The sequence below is a fragment of the Elephas maximus genome, chromosome 7 (assembly GCF_024166365.1).
Source record: "Elephas maximus indicus isolate mEleMax1 chromosome 7, mEleMax1 primary haplotype, whole genome shotgun sequence".
NCBI classification, from domain to species: domain Eukaryota; kingdom Metazoa; phylum Chordata; class Mammalia; order Proboscidea; family Elephantidae; genus Elephas; species Elephas maximus.
Genome location: NC_064825.1, coordinates 91217492 through 91234336, shown reverse-complemented (window position 1 = coordinate 91234336; position 16845 = coordinate 91217492). Strand labels below are relative to the sequence as shown.

Below are 16845 nucleotides of genomic sequence, written 5' to 3'. Positions count from 1 at the left end.
CAGAATCTGGTTCCTTGAGGCTGTATAACTTACATAGCCCTGTTCCTAGCTGGCTGTTGGCCAGGTGTCTCAGCTATCAGCTCCTTCAGGCCACCCACATTTCTTCTCACGTGGACGTTCCATCTTCAAGCCAGCAAGGGTGCTTCAAACACTTCTCATACTTAAAATCTCTCTGACTTCCCCATTTGCCTTCCTCTTTCTACTTTTAAAGACTCATATGATTATATTGGGCCCACCCAGTTAGTCCAAGATAACCTCCCTCTCTTGAAGTCAACTGATTAGTAACCTTAATTACAACTGCAAAGTCCCTTTGCCTTGTAACATAACATATTCACAACATAATACCTGGGGCAATGGTCATGGGGACCGAAATTATGCTCACCACAGATATAACAAAAAATGGACAAAACCATCTTCTGGAGGGAAAGGAAGTATTCCAAAAACAGGCTCAGTCCCCCTGAGGATAAAGAAATAACTACTCTCTGATTTTGCAAACAAGACTCCCTTCCTTTCTCTTTTAAGAATGTTATCAGCTTCCCTCTGGAATACAAAATTTTATGTTCAACTGGTTAGAGGTAACTGGATTTTAACTAACTTTTTAAAGAGGGACGAATGTAAATCCAGCTCAATCACTGGGAGGGTTTCTTTGACTCTGCCTGGAGCTCTGATTAATCCAGAACCAATAGACCCACTCGAAGTGGTAGTTTTATTTCCGGACATGTCAATACGTGTGGTGAGCAGATGCCTTACAAATGCAGATTTATGAGGGTACCCAATGAATGAGAACTGCTGGCGTGGCACTAAAGTCTGTATTTCAACATGCTTCCCAGGTGATCTTGAAGCACTCAAGTTTGAATCACACAGCTCTCTTCTTCCCCCTGTATTACAACCAAACCCAATAATTCCAAGCACCAAAAAGAGATCCCAGACCATTTTCTTAAAGCAATGCAAGAAGAGCTAACACAAGGAGAGTTTCTAGCTCATGAGGAAGACATCTTGACTCTTATGTTGTCAAGGGGTTGTCTCAAGCACAGGGATGAGGCCTTGAGAAAGGGAGAGAAGAAGAAGGAACAACATGGAAGAGTTAGTGTCTGCTATGTGCAGGGAAGCAGGTTCTCTACCTACACAGACAGAGACAGGCAGGTATAGCTAGCCAGGCTTGCAGTGTACATGCTTCTTGTTTCCTAACTTGTCCAAGGCTGGCCTGCCTGACTTCATTGATGGGGTCCATCCCTCCCCAGCAGTCAGCAGAGATCTTCCTGTCCTTCTCTAACTTCCTGCAGCAGCCCAGGAAGCAGAGACAACACAGGGGCAGCTTCAGCATCAGGAATGTCACAGACACAGGTGCCTCTGGATTTACTGAACTCCTGCCTTTGAAGCCCACCCTGCTGCATTTTATTGCATCCTGTTTATCCTGCTTCCTCTCTGTCTGCTTTGCTTGCTCATCTCTTACCCAAGGTGTGTAGTAAAGCACATTGGCATCAACTTGGGTGCAGGTAACAGCTGCCTAGAGATGCATGGGGATGTGCGAATTCAGGGCTGTCACCACATTCTTTTTGTAGGCAGCTGGCCAGCACCGGAGTGATTCTGCTAGATTTACCAAACGCACATCTGAAGCTGAGAGCAAGGAGAAGTTGGTGAGAATGGGGGGAAGGTTGCGTCCAATGGAAAGAGGACTCTGGAGGCAGCTGGGCTTAAGCTTTCAACATACACCTGCCACTTCCAGCAAGTCACTTAACCTCCCTGGGCCCATTTTGTTATCTTTAAAAGAAAGGGCTTTGATCTACTCCTTGTACGTTTGTTTTGTTTTTGTGACTTAAGTGAAATAACATAAAGTGTTTATTAAAATCCTTGTATATAAATTTCATAACTGCTCAGTGCCTCAGCTTTCTCATTTGTGAATCAAGGACAATACAGGTACCCCCTGCTTTTTGAAAGTTCGCTTTCTGCCACTTCACTTTTACAAAAGCGTAGTACTTATTTTCGATAACCGAAAGAAGTCCTAAGGGGATTTTCACTTTTACAAAAAAAGGTGAAAAGTGGAAATAGCATTCAGCATTTGTTTTGCAGCAAGCCGTTAAAGAGGCAGCATGCACCCCGAGCGGCGAGAATGGCGTCACCAAGCTCCTTCTCCAGGAACTACGCTCAAGAATCTCAGCATCAAGCTGCCACAGCTTTGAACTGTGTCTGTGAGCATCTGTGCTTTATCTCGATTTATTTTGTGTATCCGTTAGCAAGGTGTGTCCTAAGGTATCCAAAAGCCTAAGCGAGCCTGTAAGGGGGTTATGTGTTACTTAGTGTGACTGGATAGGTTATTTTTTTGGCCTGGGAACACTCGAAAATTTTTACCAACGTAAATTAACGGTAATTGCCTCTTCACTTTATGCCATTCCGCTTACAAAAGGTTTCATGGGAATGCTCTGCTTTCAGAGAGTGGGAGAAACCTGTAATAGTATCGCACAGGCTACTGTGAGGATTAAATGAGTTAATACATATAAAGCTCTTAGAACAGTACCGGGCATATAGAAAGCACTCAGGAGGCATGAATGATAAATTATATGTCTACTTTACACTCACAATTTGCTTAAGATCATAAGAAGATGGTATGAAAATGGCTGGAAACCCAGGATGCCAAAAACAGGCCCATTGCCTGAAAGATAACAAAGTAACAAACTTTCCTTTTTTTTTAATTAACTTTTTTTGTTGTACTTTAGATAAAGGTTTACAGAGCAAACTAGTTTCTCAACAAACAATTAATAAACATTATTTTGTGACATTGGTTGCCAACCCCACATGACATGTCAACACTCTTCCCTTCCAGACCTTGAGGTCTCCATTACCTGCTTTCCTGTCCCCTCCCGCCTTCTTGTCCTTGCCCCTGGGCTGGTGTGCCCATTTAGCCTCATTTTGTTTTAAGGGCCTGTCTAATGTTTAGCTGAAGGGTAAACCTCAGGAGTGGCTTCATTACTGAGCTATAAGAGGGCCATACTCTCAGTTTCTGAAACAGTAACTACCTTTCTGATTTTCCAGACAAACCTTCTTTTCCTCACTGGAATGGATGAGCCTCCCCTCCCCGCCCTCCCCACCACCTTACAGAGGAGGCCCAACTAAATTTCTTTTCTTTCTACGTAAATTCAATTGTATACACAAATCATATTAATTATCTCCTGCTAGGAAACACATTATCCCAAAACTTAGTGGTTTAAAGCAAACATTTATTATCTGTAGGTCTCTGGGAGTGGTTTAGTGGAGTGGTTCTCAGAAGGTTGCAGCCAGGGTTTTAGTGGGGGCTGCAGGATTCTGAGGAGTCCTTGGGTGGTGCAAATGTTTAAACACTCGGCTACTAACCAAAAGGCTGGCTGTTTGAATCCACCCAGAGATGCCTTGGAAGAAAGGCCTGGTGATCCACTTCTGAAAGATCACAGCCATTGAAAATCCTATGGAGCACAGTTCTACTCTGATACACACGGGGTCACTGTGAGTCAGAATCAACTCAACTGTAACTGGCTTGATATTTGGTTTGCAGTAATCTGAAGGCTTCACTTACCCAGCTGTTGGCTGGAGGCCTCAGTTGCTCACCATGTAAGCCTCTCCATAGACTGCTGGAGTGTCCTTATGACATGGTGGCTGGCTTTAGTTAGAGCAAGATGGAAGAGAGAAATAGGAGCTTCAATATCTTTGTCTTTTATGGTCTAGCCTTGAAAGTCACATGTCATCATTTCTGCACTATCCTGTTCATTAGAAGCTAGTCGCTAAGTCCAGCCTATACTCGAGGGGAGGGAAATTAGCCTCCATTTTTTGAAAGAAGACTGTCAAAGAATTTGAGGACATATTTTAAAACCATTATGCCAATAGTGATAGAATGCATGGCAAGTTAAGGAGAGGGGCTGCTTCCCAAATAAGCCAGTGTCTTTGTCCCTTTAATTACCCTTGAGAAACCTTTTTAATTCTCCTGGAATCCAGATTTCTGGCTTTCATGGAAGTTGGGGTAACCCACATGTCATGGATTGAATTATGTCCCCCCCAAAATGTGTGTATCAGTTTTGCTGGGCCATGATTCCCGGTATTGTGTGATTTTCCTGTATGTTGTAAATCTGCCTCTATGATGTTAACGAGGGAGGATGGGCAGCAGTTGTGTTAGTTAGGCAGGACTCAATCTACAAGACAGGATTGTGTTTTAAGGCAATCTTTTGAGATATAAAAGAAACAACCAAGCAGAGAGACAGGGGGACCTCATACCACCAAGAATGTATCACCAGGAGCAGAGCACGTCCTTTGGACTCAGGATCCCTGCACCTAAGAAGCTCCTTGACCATGGGAGGATTGAGGACAAGGACCTTATTCCGGAGCCAACAGAAAGAAAGCCTTTCCCTAGCGCTGAAATGTCTTGAATTTGGACTTTTAGCCTACTTTACTGCAAGGAAATAAATTTCTCTTTGTTAAAGCAATCCACTTGTGGTATTTCTGTTACAGTAGCACTAGATGACTAAGACACCACACAAGCCACTGCCCTTAGGATCCTTTTGAACCTTAAGCCTTGAAAAAACTGGTTTTTAAAAGTTACTTTTTAGTCACACTATGGTCTAGATAAACGAGTGAGACCATTTTGCTTTGGGCATTGTGCTCTTTTGATGAATTCAATCAGTTTCAGGAAACAGACTCAAATCCAAGGGTCAGACTGGGAGCTATGTTTAGGGTAAATCAGTAATTATTTTAATTGTTCTCCAAGACAACGCTGTTAATTATGGTTAAGACTGTGTGTCAATTTGGTTGGGCCATGATTCTCAGTGTTTATATGTGATCACCCCCATGATGGGATCTGCTGTGATTAGCCAGTCAGTTGAAAGGGAGTTTCCTTGGGTGAGTGGCCTGCATCTGACTATAAGTGGATGTTCTGGCTTTTGCTTCTCTGGATCCTGCAGCTGGATCTCGCTGCTGCCTCCTGTTCATCTGACTTCCGGTTCTTGGGACTTGAGCTAGCAGCTTACCTGCCCATCTTGGGATTCATCGATCTTCACAGCCTATGAACAAGAGCCCTGCTCTCCAACCTGCTGGCTGTGTTCACCAGCCCCTGCAGCTACGTGAATCAGAAGAAGCCTCTATCCTGATCCATGGACTTGGGTCACTCCAGCCTCTACAATCACATGAGCTGTTTCCTTGATATAAATCTCTATGTATTTATACGTTTTACTGGTTTTGCTTCTCTAGAAAACCCAGCCTAAGACAGCCATATGAAAATCCTTCCTGACCACAAATACATTTTTCAGTTTTCTTCTGGCCTTTCTTTTCCCATGACAATGCCAATAAGATTTGGTATAAGAGTGTTTTGATGTTCTCTCATCTTCTGAACATTTTTTGACTCTAAATAGTCAAAATGTTCTCTTGGTTTCCAAATTTTATATTAAATAAACTTCAGTTAATTTCTGTCATTGGCTTAATATGATTTTTGTTTTATCACTCTGTTGATCCTCCATGAAAAAGATGCAAAATTTCCAATTTCCAGTATAGTTGAACATAGGCTTAGAAATGGAAGAGAAAATGTTTCTAGTTCATTCCACAAACTCTTATCGAATGCTTTCTATATGCCTTGTTCTATGCTGGGCATTAGAAATAAAGAGGTGATTAATACAAATCTCTGCTCTCTGGGGGCTTGCTGCCTAACAGAGAGACAGATAGAAAATCAGAATAAAATAGGATATGGTCACTTTTATCTCCCCCTGTGTTTTCCATTTTCATGTGCTCTTCTTTCTCAGTTCTTATGACAAATAATATTTCCTCATTTATTTGCTTATTTTCTTGTTTATTATTGCTTTATTCCCCCACTGTATCCCCAATGCCCAGTACAGTAGCTGCTACATAGATGTGCTCAATAAATGTGAATGAATGACTGTGATAAGGTAAGCCCAGTGAACTATGGCAGCAGGTAGAAGGGATGCCCAACCCAGCCTTGGTAGATCAAGGAAGGCTTCTTGGAGGAAGTGATCCTATGTTGAGATTTGAATATAAACAGGAGTTAGCAAGGTGCAGCATGTGTATATTATTACCATTCCTAGGAACAAGATCCAAAGCTGAAAGAGAATCCAGTGTATTTAGGGAGGTGCAAACACTGGAATGGTATGGCTGGAGAAGAGAAAGTGGCTGGGGTATGGAGGGAAGAGGAAGGATTTCAGAGAGAGTAATGAGAGATAAGAGTAAAGATGCAGCAGAATAAGGTCATTAAGAACTTCCTTGTGAGATAATCTGAGGAATTTGGACTTTATTCTAAAATCAGTGGGGAGCTGTTGAAGGTATTGAAGTAGGAGAGTGACAAGATCAGGTAGTTGTTGTTTTTGCTGTTCTAGCAAAGACAAGAAGGCCTCCCCAAGCTACCCCCTCCATGTTTTGAAAGTAGGGGCTACAGGTGCCCCAGAAACCAGACTCCAAAAGGTAATACTACAGAAGTTATTTCTGTACCATCTTTCTGAAGAATGTACAACCCTTTCCTCCATCCCTTGGTGAAGGGCAGGAGCTCTACTTCAGTGGCAGAGGCAGGAGCATGGAGCACCATCTGCCTCAAGCCCATAAGGCTAGGCCTTGCTGAGACCTCACCCAGGTGCCCTCAGAGTTTATATAAAGCAAACCCCAGCTCCTCCTCATTCTCTGGCTCCCTTTCAGAAATGAAGTTAGAGTGGGTGCCTCAAAATCTAATTACTAGAGCTGAGGGACTATGATTTGGAAAGCACATTTCCCCCACAACTTAGGAGAACGTTCTGCTTCCTAGGATCTCCTCACTGGAATTATCTGTGGAATGTGCAGAATAACAGTAAAGCTGTTTTCTCTTGGAGGCATATGGAAAAATTTGTTTGCTTGGAGGAAAATTGTAACTTGTTGTTTTCCCCCCAGAGGAAAATTAAAACTCTCACACATTTAGTCTTTTCAATCCCTATTTGTCTGCACTTTTGAACCAAAATGCAGGCATGGGGAGAGTGATGCTTGCTGGTAAACAGGAAATCTTGGTTGAAGGGTTGGGTCCACTGGCCAAACTATAGGAATTCAAACTCAAATCACCCATTCAGCGTCTCTAAGGCAAGAATGGGGTCGTTGGGCCGCAAAGCCAAATGGCACATCTTTCACAGAAGGGAGGATGGCACTGACTATATAGTGTGTTTGTGTGGGGGTGGCTGGGTTGGGGGTGGGGGAATAGATAATAGGGAAGTGTGAAAAATCCAAACGTTATCTCCAAAGCAGGCTTGAAATAATCCTCCCTTTGGGGACCTGATCTTCCCAGTCAAGATGGAAACAAAAGAAAATGACCTGTCTTTCATTTGGTTCACTGGTCCAGAAAATAGGCCCCTGGAAGATGAGGCTAAGCTGGGAGTTTGAGGTGAATGCAAGGAGCTGGGATGCATTCGATGGGGATTTCTTTTGCTCCAGGGATTCCTCAACCTGGAGCCTCCCTCTCCCAGGAGACTCACTGAAGCTGCCCTTTCATCCCCTCAACATCCCACTTTGAACAGAGAAGAGCTCTGTTCTTGGTAACATGAGAAACTAACTATATGCAAGCCTTCAAGGACACAAGCTGAATGATGACTTACACTCGCTTGTTCATAGTTCATAGCCGCCCCTCCCCCCAATAATTCTTCCAGAAAGCATTTAGCTGATTTGGAAAAAGTATATTAAATTTCCCAGAGAACAGCATGCATCTTAACTCTGGATGAATACAATTCTGACCACTCTCTGAATGCTCAAACTTTATAAACTGAGTAACCTAAATGCACTAAAAACTTCTTTCCAGCTTCTGAGGAGGAAATTAGCTACACCTGAGTGGAAATTGAGAGTGGGTGGAGGATATGGAAAATGATTCTCTGGATAGGCCATTTGAAAAATCTTGTGTGGACTTCTAGAAATAGGACTAAAGTGATCCAAATTAATCATACTTTCCCCCTTAAAAACAAAAACAGCCCAAGTGGAAAGGACCTTTCAAGGTACTTCTCATCACCCATAAGGTGGTCAAACTGAAAGAAGTCAAACCTTGGATTCATTACACCCAGCTGAAAGCAGCACCTGCCCCAGACCCCAACCCTACAATGACAACTCTTCAGGACAACAGGAACTATGAGCCATTATAAGATCTGACCTATGTGTCTAGGAGACACTGAGTTTTTAACCCACGGTGTTCGTTAACTGTGGTTTTTTTCCTTCCTGTTCATATTTCACCGGTTTAAGAGAGTAAGTCTCTTAAGCTAGACCTTCTTTCATGCAAATGTGAAGCTGTAGTATCTTACCTTCATTCTTCTCCTAACTCTGTCCCTCACATAGTCTTGGCATAGTAATACTTTTATGAAGTTCGCACAATCAGCAGCAAGTGTGACCAACATGGCTAAATGTTGGATTTTGTCAATACATCAGAAAGTTACTTGGATTCATGTTCCTAACCAAGATAGGTCAAATATCTTTGACTGGCTCAAATCCTGGTTATGTAACTATAATTGGGTAAAGCATTTGTTTACCATTTTTATTTTCTTTAATCGTAACAGAAATTTTTGTCTGCTATTCTATAAGACATCCCCTACATCAAGGAGCCATTGCCCAATTTAGAAGATGCTCTCCACAACTCAGGGGATATGGGGATAAAAGAGAAGGAGGAATTGATAGTCAATGCAGTCAGGAGATGCTTAAAAAAAAATTGCTGTCACGTCAATTCTGACTCATAGTCACCTAGGACAGAGTAGAACTGCCCCACCATAGGGCTTCCATGGAGCTGGTGGATTTGAACTGCCAGCCTTTTGGTTAGCAGCCAAACTCTTAACCACTACACCACCAGGATTTCCAGGAACTTCTTAGCCATTTAAGTGACAGAACCGCCTGTGGCTCAACTGGGAGCTGCTCCTATCAAGTGGAACCTGCCCCCTCCTGTCCATTGTCTTCAAAGTGCTGGGTGTGGCTCAAGCCAGTCAAGCCCAGTTTACTAGCCTACATGCCAAGGAAAAACTGCAATTTGTCTTACTGCACCTGCATGCCATGATAACCTAGGTAGTCCATAACGTTTGTATGCACTTCCTTGTGAGAGACGGTATAAAAGCTTCTGCCTCCCTTTGTTTGGGGAGCTTGATTTGAAGTATATACCTCCTTGCTCCTTGCCTGCATGCTTGCAATAAACGCTCTTCCTCCCTCCTCAAAAAAAAAAAAAAAAGCTTACTAAGCACCTAACATGTGCCAAGAACTGCACTCAGTGTTTGTAAAGATTTACGAAAGCACGTTGAGTGAGTCCTGAGCAAGGGAAAACACATGAGGTAAGCCCCACGTTCAACCCAGCTTCTTTCCAGAAGACATTTCCTAAATGGCAGCATAAGAAAGTAGATCCCAAAGGGCAGCACTAGTGTCATTGGGTGAAGCAAACAGAATTCAGAGTTCAAGATGCTGAAGTGGCTGGAATTTGTGAGGCGGGCACTAAAGAAGAAAGAGCAGAAGAAACCTGCATAGGGGTTCCCTACAGTCTTTGGCCAAATAAAAAGCTGCACACGTGCAGGGCAAGATGCTGGATGGCCTGGCTAGTGATAGGTCATGGGCTGGATGGAGATTCTTGAGGTTTTACAATGCTGGAAAACAATGGCTTTCTGATCAGTCACATGGTAGAGATAATAGTGAACACTCTAGGCATTCAGTTGAGACCCCAGGAAGGCCAATTTTTAAGATTAGGACTACTCTAGCCAAAGCTTATGGCCTATTCTTGACCCAACTTAATAAAGTTAAACAACAAGCCTTAATTAAACCAATAAATTAAATCTCTGACAAAACAAAACTGAATGCTCTTTAAAGGAAAACGGCATAACCCAGATTCAACACTGTAGCATTCCAATGTCCAGCATTCAATAAAAAATTACTAGATATACACAGTAGAAGAAAATGTGACCCATATAGGAAAATAAAGTAGAAACAGAAACAGATCCAGAGGTGATACACATATAGACTATAGCAGAAAAGGACTTTAAAACAGTTATTACAAGAACATTCAAGGATAAAAAGGTGGACATCTCAATACAGAGAAAGAGAAACTTTAAAAAGAAACAAATGCAAATTATAGAAATAAAAATTCAACTTATAAAATGAAAAATTTACTGGATGGGCATAATATTATATTGGACAATGAAGAAGGAAATATCAGTGTAGTTGAAAACAGGTCAACAGGAATTATCCAAACTGAAGCACTAAAAAAAAAAAAAGAACAGAGACTCAGTGATCTGAAGGAAAACATCAGGCAGTCTAATATACTTGTAAAAGGAGTCCCAGAAGAGAGGAAAATATGTGGCTGAACAAATAACTGAAGAAATAATGCCCAAAATATCTCCAAATTTGATTTTTAAAAAAGTCAACATACAGATCTAAAAAACTCAATGAAGCCTATTCAAGATAAACATATGGAAAACCACACCTAAGCACATCATAATCACATTGCTGAAAATCAAACACAGGGAAAAATTTTAAAGCAGCCAGATGGAGAAAAAAGGTAGATTACATATAAGAGAATAATGATTTGAAAAACCACTGATTTCCCATGAAACATAATACAAGTTAGACGACAATGGAACATCTTTAAAGCACTGAAAACAAAAAACCCATCAACCTAGAATTTTAAATCCAGCAAAAACAGTATTAAAAAAACAAAGACGGGGGCGGTCCAAAACAGCAGAGTAGTCAGACACTTCATAACGTCCCTCTTAAAACAAAGACCCAAGAAAACAAGTGAATCAGATATAGATGACAACTTTGGAACTCAGAGCGTCAAAGACAAGTATGAAAAATCAGACCAAACACCAAATGGAAGGAGAAACAGTACAAAACAAGTGGACACAGAGAATTACAGATCACCAGCACCCTGCTAGCCAAACCTGCACAGTGTGGCCATATTGAGACAAGCAGGCAGCGTTCCCAGCCGAAACCTGCATCACCTGGTGCAGCCAAGCAGGAGAGACTCTGCGTTCATGTCCAGAGCCAGGCAGGAATGCTTCCCACCCTGCAAAAGTTAAGTTCACGCACCACACCCACCATGCCCACTCCACTGCTCTTTCCTAAAACCCTGTGGGCCTATGGGACACCCCCACCCTCTCACAAATCCCCCCTCCCCGCAACCAATCTCAGTCCAGTGACATCCACCACTACCCCACCCTCTAAGCTGGAAGCCCACAGACTGGAGGTGCCCAACCCTTCGCTCAGCCACTCACACTGGGGGCCCACAAAACTGTAACACCTCCTACTCCCCACAGCCACCCGCAACAGGGGCCCAAGGACCAGCAGTGCCTCCCACTCCCTCTGACCACCCACGCCAGGGGACTGAGGGCTGGCGGTGTTTCCCACTCCCTCCGGCTGCCCATACCAGGGGACCGAGGGCCAGCAGTGCCTCCCACTTCGTATGGCCACATGTGCCAGGGACCTGAGGGATGGTGGTGCCTCCTACTCCCTACAGCCAGTTGTGCCGGGGGCATGAGAACGGAATGCACAACCTCCTCTGTGATGCATTCTAGCAGACACAGGCATGTCCTCCAACTGGGCCCCCATGGACAGGTGACATCCTCCCCGTCTCATCCCCCGCATTGCCCACCCCCACAACCAGAAGCTTATGTCCACTCTGAACACCCCTGCATGCCTGCCTGGGACCATAGGTGCAAGTTTCTGCACCACCCACCTGATAACTGACAACCCAGGCACCCTCGCCCCGAGCACTCAGCAATCAGCAAAGCGCACACACAACACCCAAGCCAGTGACCAGACGGAACACCCTCTACACCCACAGCCAGGTGACCAGCCAGGAAGATATTTTACCTCACCAGAAATGCCAGCTACATCCTCAGCAGACCTCCAAGACCAATGAACAGAGACCCACGCTCACACACCCAGTCGCTGCCTCACCCACCTGGAGACAGGAGGTGAGAGCGTCAATGCAACCAGATTAGCGCGACCAGAGTAGCATATATGCCCAGCCTACTTGGATATATCAAAACAAAATAAAAATTGAGGATGCAGAAAAAAAAAAAAGCACATTAAATAAATAAATATAATAACTTCTTGATACCTCAGAGACAACAGACAGTATCAAATCACAAAAGGAACAAGACAAGATGGCTGCAGCAAGTGACCAAAATAAAGAACCAGAACCAAAAGAGACCTATATAAGTAGAAAAACATAACCTTGCTCATGGATAGGAAGACTCAACATTGTAAAAATATCTATTCTACTGAAAACGGTCTATAGATACAACACAATTCCAATCCAAATTCCAGCGAAGCCCACAGTTGCCAGAAGAAAGGAAATTATAAAGATTAGAGCAGAAACAAATGAAACAGAGAACAGAAAAACAATAGAAAGAATCAAAAGACCAGGAGTTGGTTCTTGGAAAGGATCAACAATATTAACAAACCACTGATGAAACTGACAAAAGAAAAGCAGGAGAGGAAGCAAATAACCCAAATAAGAAATGATATGGGTGACATTACAACAGAACCAACTGAAATAAAAAGAATCATATGGAATACGAGGAGAAACTGTACTCCAACAAATTTGAAAACCTAGAGGAAATGGACAAATTTCTAGAAACACACTACCTACCTAAACTAACATAAACTCAAGCAGAAAAACTGAACAGACCCATAACAAAAGAAGAGATTGAAGAGGTAAGAAAAATAACTCCCAACAACAAATAAGCCCTAGCCCAGATGACTTCACTGGAGAAATCTATCAAACATTCAGAGAAAAATTCACACCAATACTACTCAAACTATTTCAGAGTATAGAAAAGGAAGGAATACTCCCAAATTCATTCTATGAAGCCAACATAACCCTGATACCATAGCCACGCAAAGACGCTAAACAAAAAAGGAAATTACAGACCAATATCCCTCATGAATACCAAAGCCACCAAACCAGACCCATTGCTGTCGAGTCTATTTCAACTCATAGCGACCCTATAGGAGAGAGTAGAACTGTCCCACAGAGTTTCCAAGGAGCACCTGGTAGATTTGAACTGCTGACCTTTTGGTTGGCAGCCGTAGCACTTAACCACTACGCCACTAGGGTTTTCCCCTCATGAATACAGATGTAAAAATTCCCAGCAAAATTCTAGTCAGTAGAATTCAACAGCATAACAAATAATAATAATAATACATCACGACTAAGTGGGATTCATACTAGGTATGCAAGGATGGTTCAACATTAGAAAATCAATCAATGTAATCTACCATATAAATAAAAGAATCTTACGATCATCTCAATCAATGGAGAAGGGGCATTTGATAAAGTCCAATACCCATCCGTGATAAAAACTCTCAGCAAAATAGGAACAGAAAACAAATTTCTCAGCATAATAAAGGGCCTTTACACTGGGTTGGTTTTTTTTTTTTATACAAAACCAACGGCCAACATTATTCTCAATGGAGAGAGACTGAAAGCATTCCCCTTGAGAACGGGAACCAGACAAGGATGCCCTTTATCACCGGTGACTCATTCAACATTGTGCCGGAAGGCCTAGCTAGAGCAAGAAGGCAAGAGAAAGAAATAAAAGGCATCCAAATTATTAAGTGTCTTAGTTATTTAGTGCTGCAATAACAAAATACCACAAGTGGATGGCTTTAACAAAGAGAAACTTATTCTTTCACAGTCTAGGAGGCTAGAAGTCTGAATTCAGGGTTCCAGATCCAGGGGAAGGTGTTCTCTCTCTGTCGGTTCTGGCATAAGGTCCTTGTCATCAATCTTCCCCAGTCGAGGAGCTTCTCAGCATGGGGACCCCAGGTCTGAAGGACCCACTATTCTCCCGGCTCTTGTTTCTTGGTGGTATGAGGTCCCTGTGTCTCTCTGCTCGCTTCTCTCTTTTATATCTCAAAATACATTGGCTCAAGACAAGATCCAATCTTGCAGTTTGAGTCCTGCCTCATTAACGTAACTGTTGCTAGTCCCACCTTATCAAGAATATAGAGATAGAATTTAAAATACATGGGAAAATCATATCAGATGACAAAATAGTAGACAATTACACAACACTGGGAATCACGGCTTAGCCAATTTGACACACATTTTTGGGGGACACAGTTCAATCCATAACAGTAAGGAAGAAGTAAAACTATCCCTATTTGCAGATGATATGATCCTATACATATAAAACTCGAAAAATTTCATAAGAAAGCTCTTGGAACTAATAAGAGGATTCAGCAAAGTGGCAGGATACAAAATCAGCATACAAAAGTCAGTCTGATTCCTATACACCAATAAAGAGAACTTTGAAAAGGAAATCAGGAAAACAATAGTATTTATAATCGTCCCCCAAAAGATAAAATACTTAGGAATAAATCTGACCAGGGATGTAAAAGACCTATACAAAAAAAAAAACAAACTACAAAACAGTATTGCAAGAAACAAAAGAGACCTACATAAATGGAAAAACATATCATGCTCATGGATAAGAAAACTCAACATTGTGAAAATATCAAAGTGATCTACTGCTATGATGCAATCCCAATCCAAATTCCGAAAGCATTCTTTAAGAGATGGAAAAACTAATCGCCAACTTCATATGGAAAGGAAAGAGGCCTTGGGTAAGTAGCAGTATTGAGGAAAAACAAAGTAGAAGCCCTTGTACCACCTGATCTCAGAATCTACTATACAGCCATGATAGTCAAAACAGCCTGGTAGTGGTACAACGAAAAGCACAAAGACCAATGGAACAGAATGGAGAACCCAGACATAAACCCATCCACCTGTGGACAACTGATCTTTGACAAAGGGTCAAAGTCCATTAAATGAGGAAAAGACAGTCTCTTTAACAAATGGTGCTGGCAAAAAATGGATGTCCATATGTAAAAAAAACTGGGCCCGTACCTCACACCATACACAAAAACTAACTCCAAATGGATCAAAGACCTAAATACAAAACCTAAAAAAACTAAAGAGAAAATAGGAACAACCCTAGGGATCCTAATATATGGCATAAATAGAATACCAAACATAACTAAAAACGTACACACAGCAGACTAGCTAGATAAGTGGGACCTCCTAAAAACTAAACGCTATGCTTATTAAAAGACTTCTCCAAAAAAGTAAAAAAGAATTTACAGACTGGGAAAAAAAAATTGGCTTCAAGGTATCTGACAAGGGTCTAATCTCTAAAATTTACAGAAAACTTTGACATCTCAACAACAATAAGACAAACGATCGAATTTAAAAATGGGCTAAGGATACGAATAGACACTTCACCAAAGAAGACATTCAGATGGGTAACAAACACATGAAGTAATGCTCATGATCACTAGCCTTTAGAGAGATGCAAATTAAAACTACAATGAGATACCATTTTACCCCAACATTACTGGCACTAATCAAAAATCAGAAAATAACAAATGTTGGAGAGGTTGTGGGGAGGTTGGAGCTCTTATAGACTGCTGGTGGGGATGTAAAATGGTACAACCACTACAGAAGACAGTATGGTACTTCCTTAAAAACTAGAAATAGAAATACCATATGGTCTAGCAATCCCATCCTAGATATATACTCTAAAGAAATAAGAACCGTGACATGAATAGACATATGCACACCTATGTTCATTACAGCATTATTCACAATAGCAAAAAAATGGAAACAACCTAAGTGCCTGTCAACAGATGAATGGATTAACAAACCATGGTACCTACACACAATGGTATACTATGCAACCATAAAGAATAATGACTAATCTGCAAAACATTCACAACATGGGTGAATCTCGAGGGTATTATGTGGAGTAAAAATTAGTCAATCACAAAAGGACAAATATGGTACGAAACCACTACTATAAAGAAACTAAAAAGGTTTACATACCCACACAAAACTAAAAACATTCTCTGATGGTTACCAGGAATGGGAGGGGGAGAGAGAAAGAGGGAAAATTACCAAATAGATAGAAAACATGTGTTAACATTAGTGAGGATCCCTGGTAGCATAGAGGTTAAGAGCTTAGCTGCTAACCAAAAGGTCAGCAGTTTGAATCTACCAGCTGCTCCTTGGAAACTCTATGGGGGCAGTTCTACTCTGTCATATAGGGTCACTGTGAGTTAGAATTGACCTGGTGGCAACAGATTTGGCTTGTTTGTTTGTTTTAATATTGGTGAAAGAAAAGGCAATACACAATATGAGGGAAGTGGGTAAAATATGACCACGTTATGGGAGGACACTGAGAGGAACACAAGAACAAAGGACAACAGCGGTAATTACTACACCATAGACAATCCTGCAAAAATACTATTAACAAATACTAAGTTATGAATGGATACATAGGTAGATAGGTATGCGAAGAGGTGTGGGAGTGTGTAAGGGAACACACCCATCTGTAGATATAGGTTTCAAGAAAAACTCATTCCTGTTGAGTTGATTCCGAATCATAGTGACCTTACAAGACAGAGTAGAACTGCCCCATAGAGTTTCTAAGGGGTACCTGGTGGATTTGAACTGCTGACCTTTTGGTTAGCAGCCGTAGCACTTAACGACTACGCCACCAGGGTTTGGTGGTGGATATTTCTACATACATAACTATAGGTGCTGCTTATATATTAATACAGACAACAGACCACACAAAGGCCACTTCTTAGACATAATCAAATACCTCACAGGATGTCAGGGCAACTTCTTAGGCATAATCAAATACCTCGCCCTGCAGTCTTCCTTGATTCTCCCTGAGTGAAGGCCAGGTCAGATGCCCCTGCTGCCGCTCCTATAGTGCCCTGCACTTCCACTCTCATGGCTCTTACTACACTATTTTGTGCTTGGCTGTTCACTGGTCCACACCTCCTCCCCTTGTCCCTTTGAAGCTTTCGGTGAGTTTGTCTCTGAGTGTGTGAGGCAGGAGT

At 42.0% G+C, this 16845-nt stretch overlaps 1 protein-coding gene across 1 annotated transcript in view; it reads right to left on the bottom strand.

Moving 5' to 3' along the window:
- Positions 1 to 3552: 3552 nt before the first annotated feature.
- TRIM44 (tripartite motif containing 44) overlaps positions 3553 to 16845 on the bottom strand; it is a 213925-nt gene continuing 200632 nt past the window's right edge. Inside the window, exon 5 of the mRNA XM_049889415.1 lies at positions 3553 to 3631. Coding sequence (XP_049745372.1) covers positions 3568 to 3631 — 64 coding nt within the window. The 3' untranslated portion in view covers positions 3553 to 3567. The remainder of the gene's footprint in view (positions 3632 to 16845) is intronic.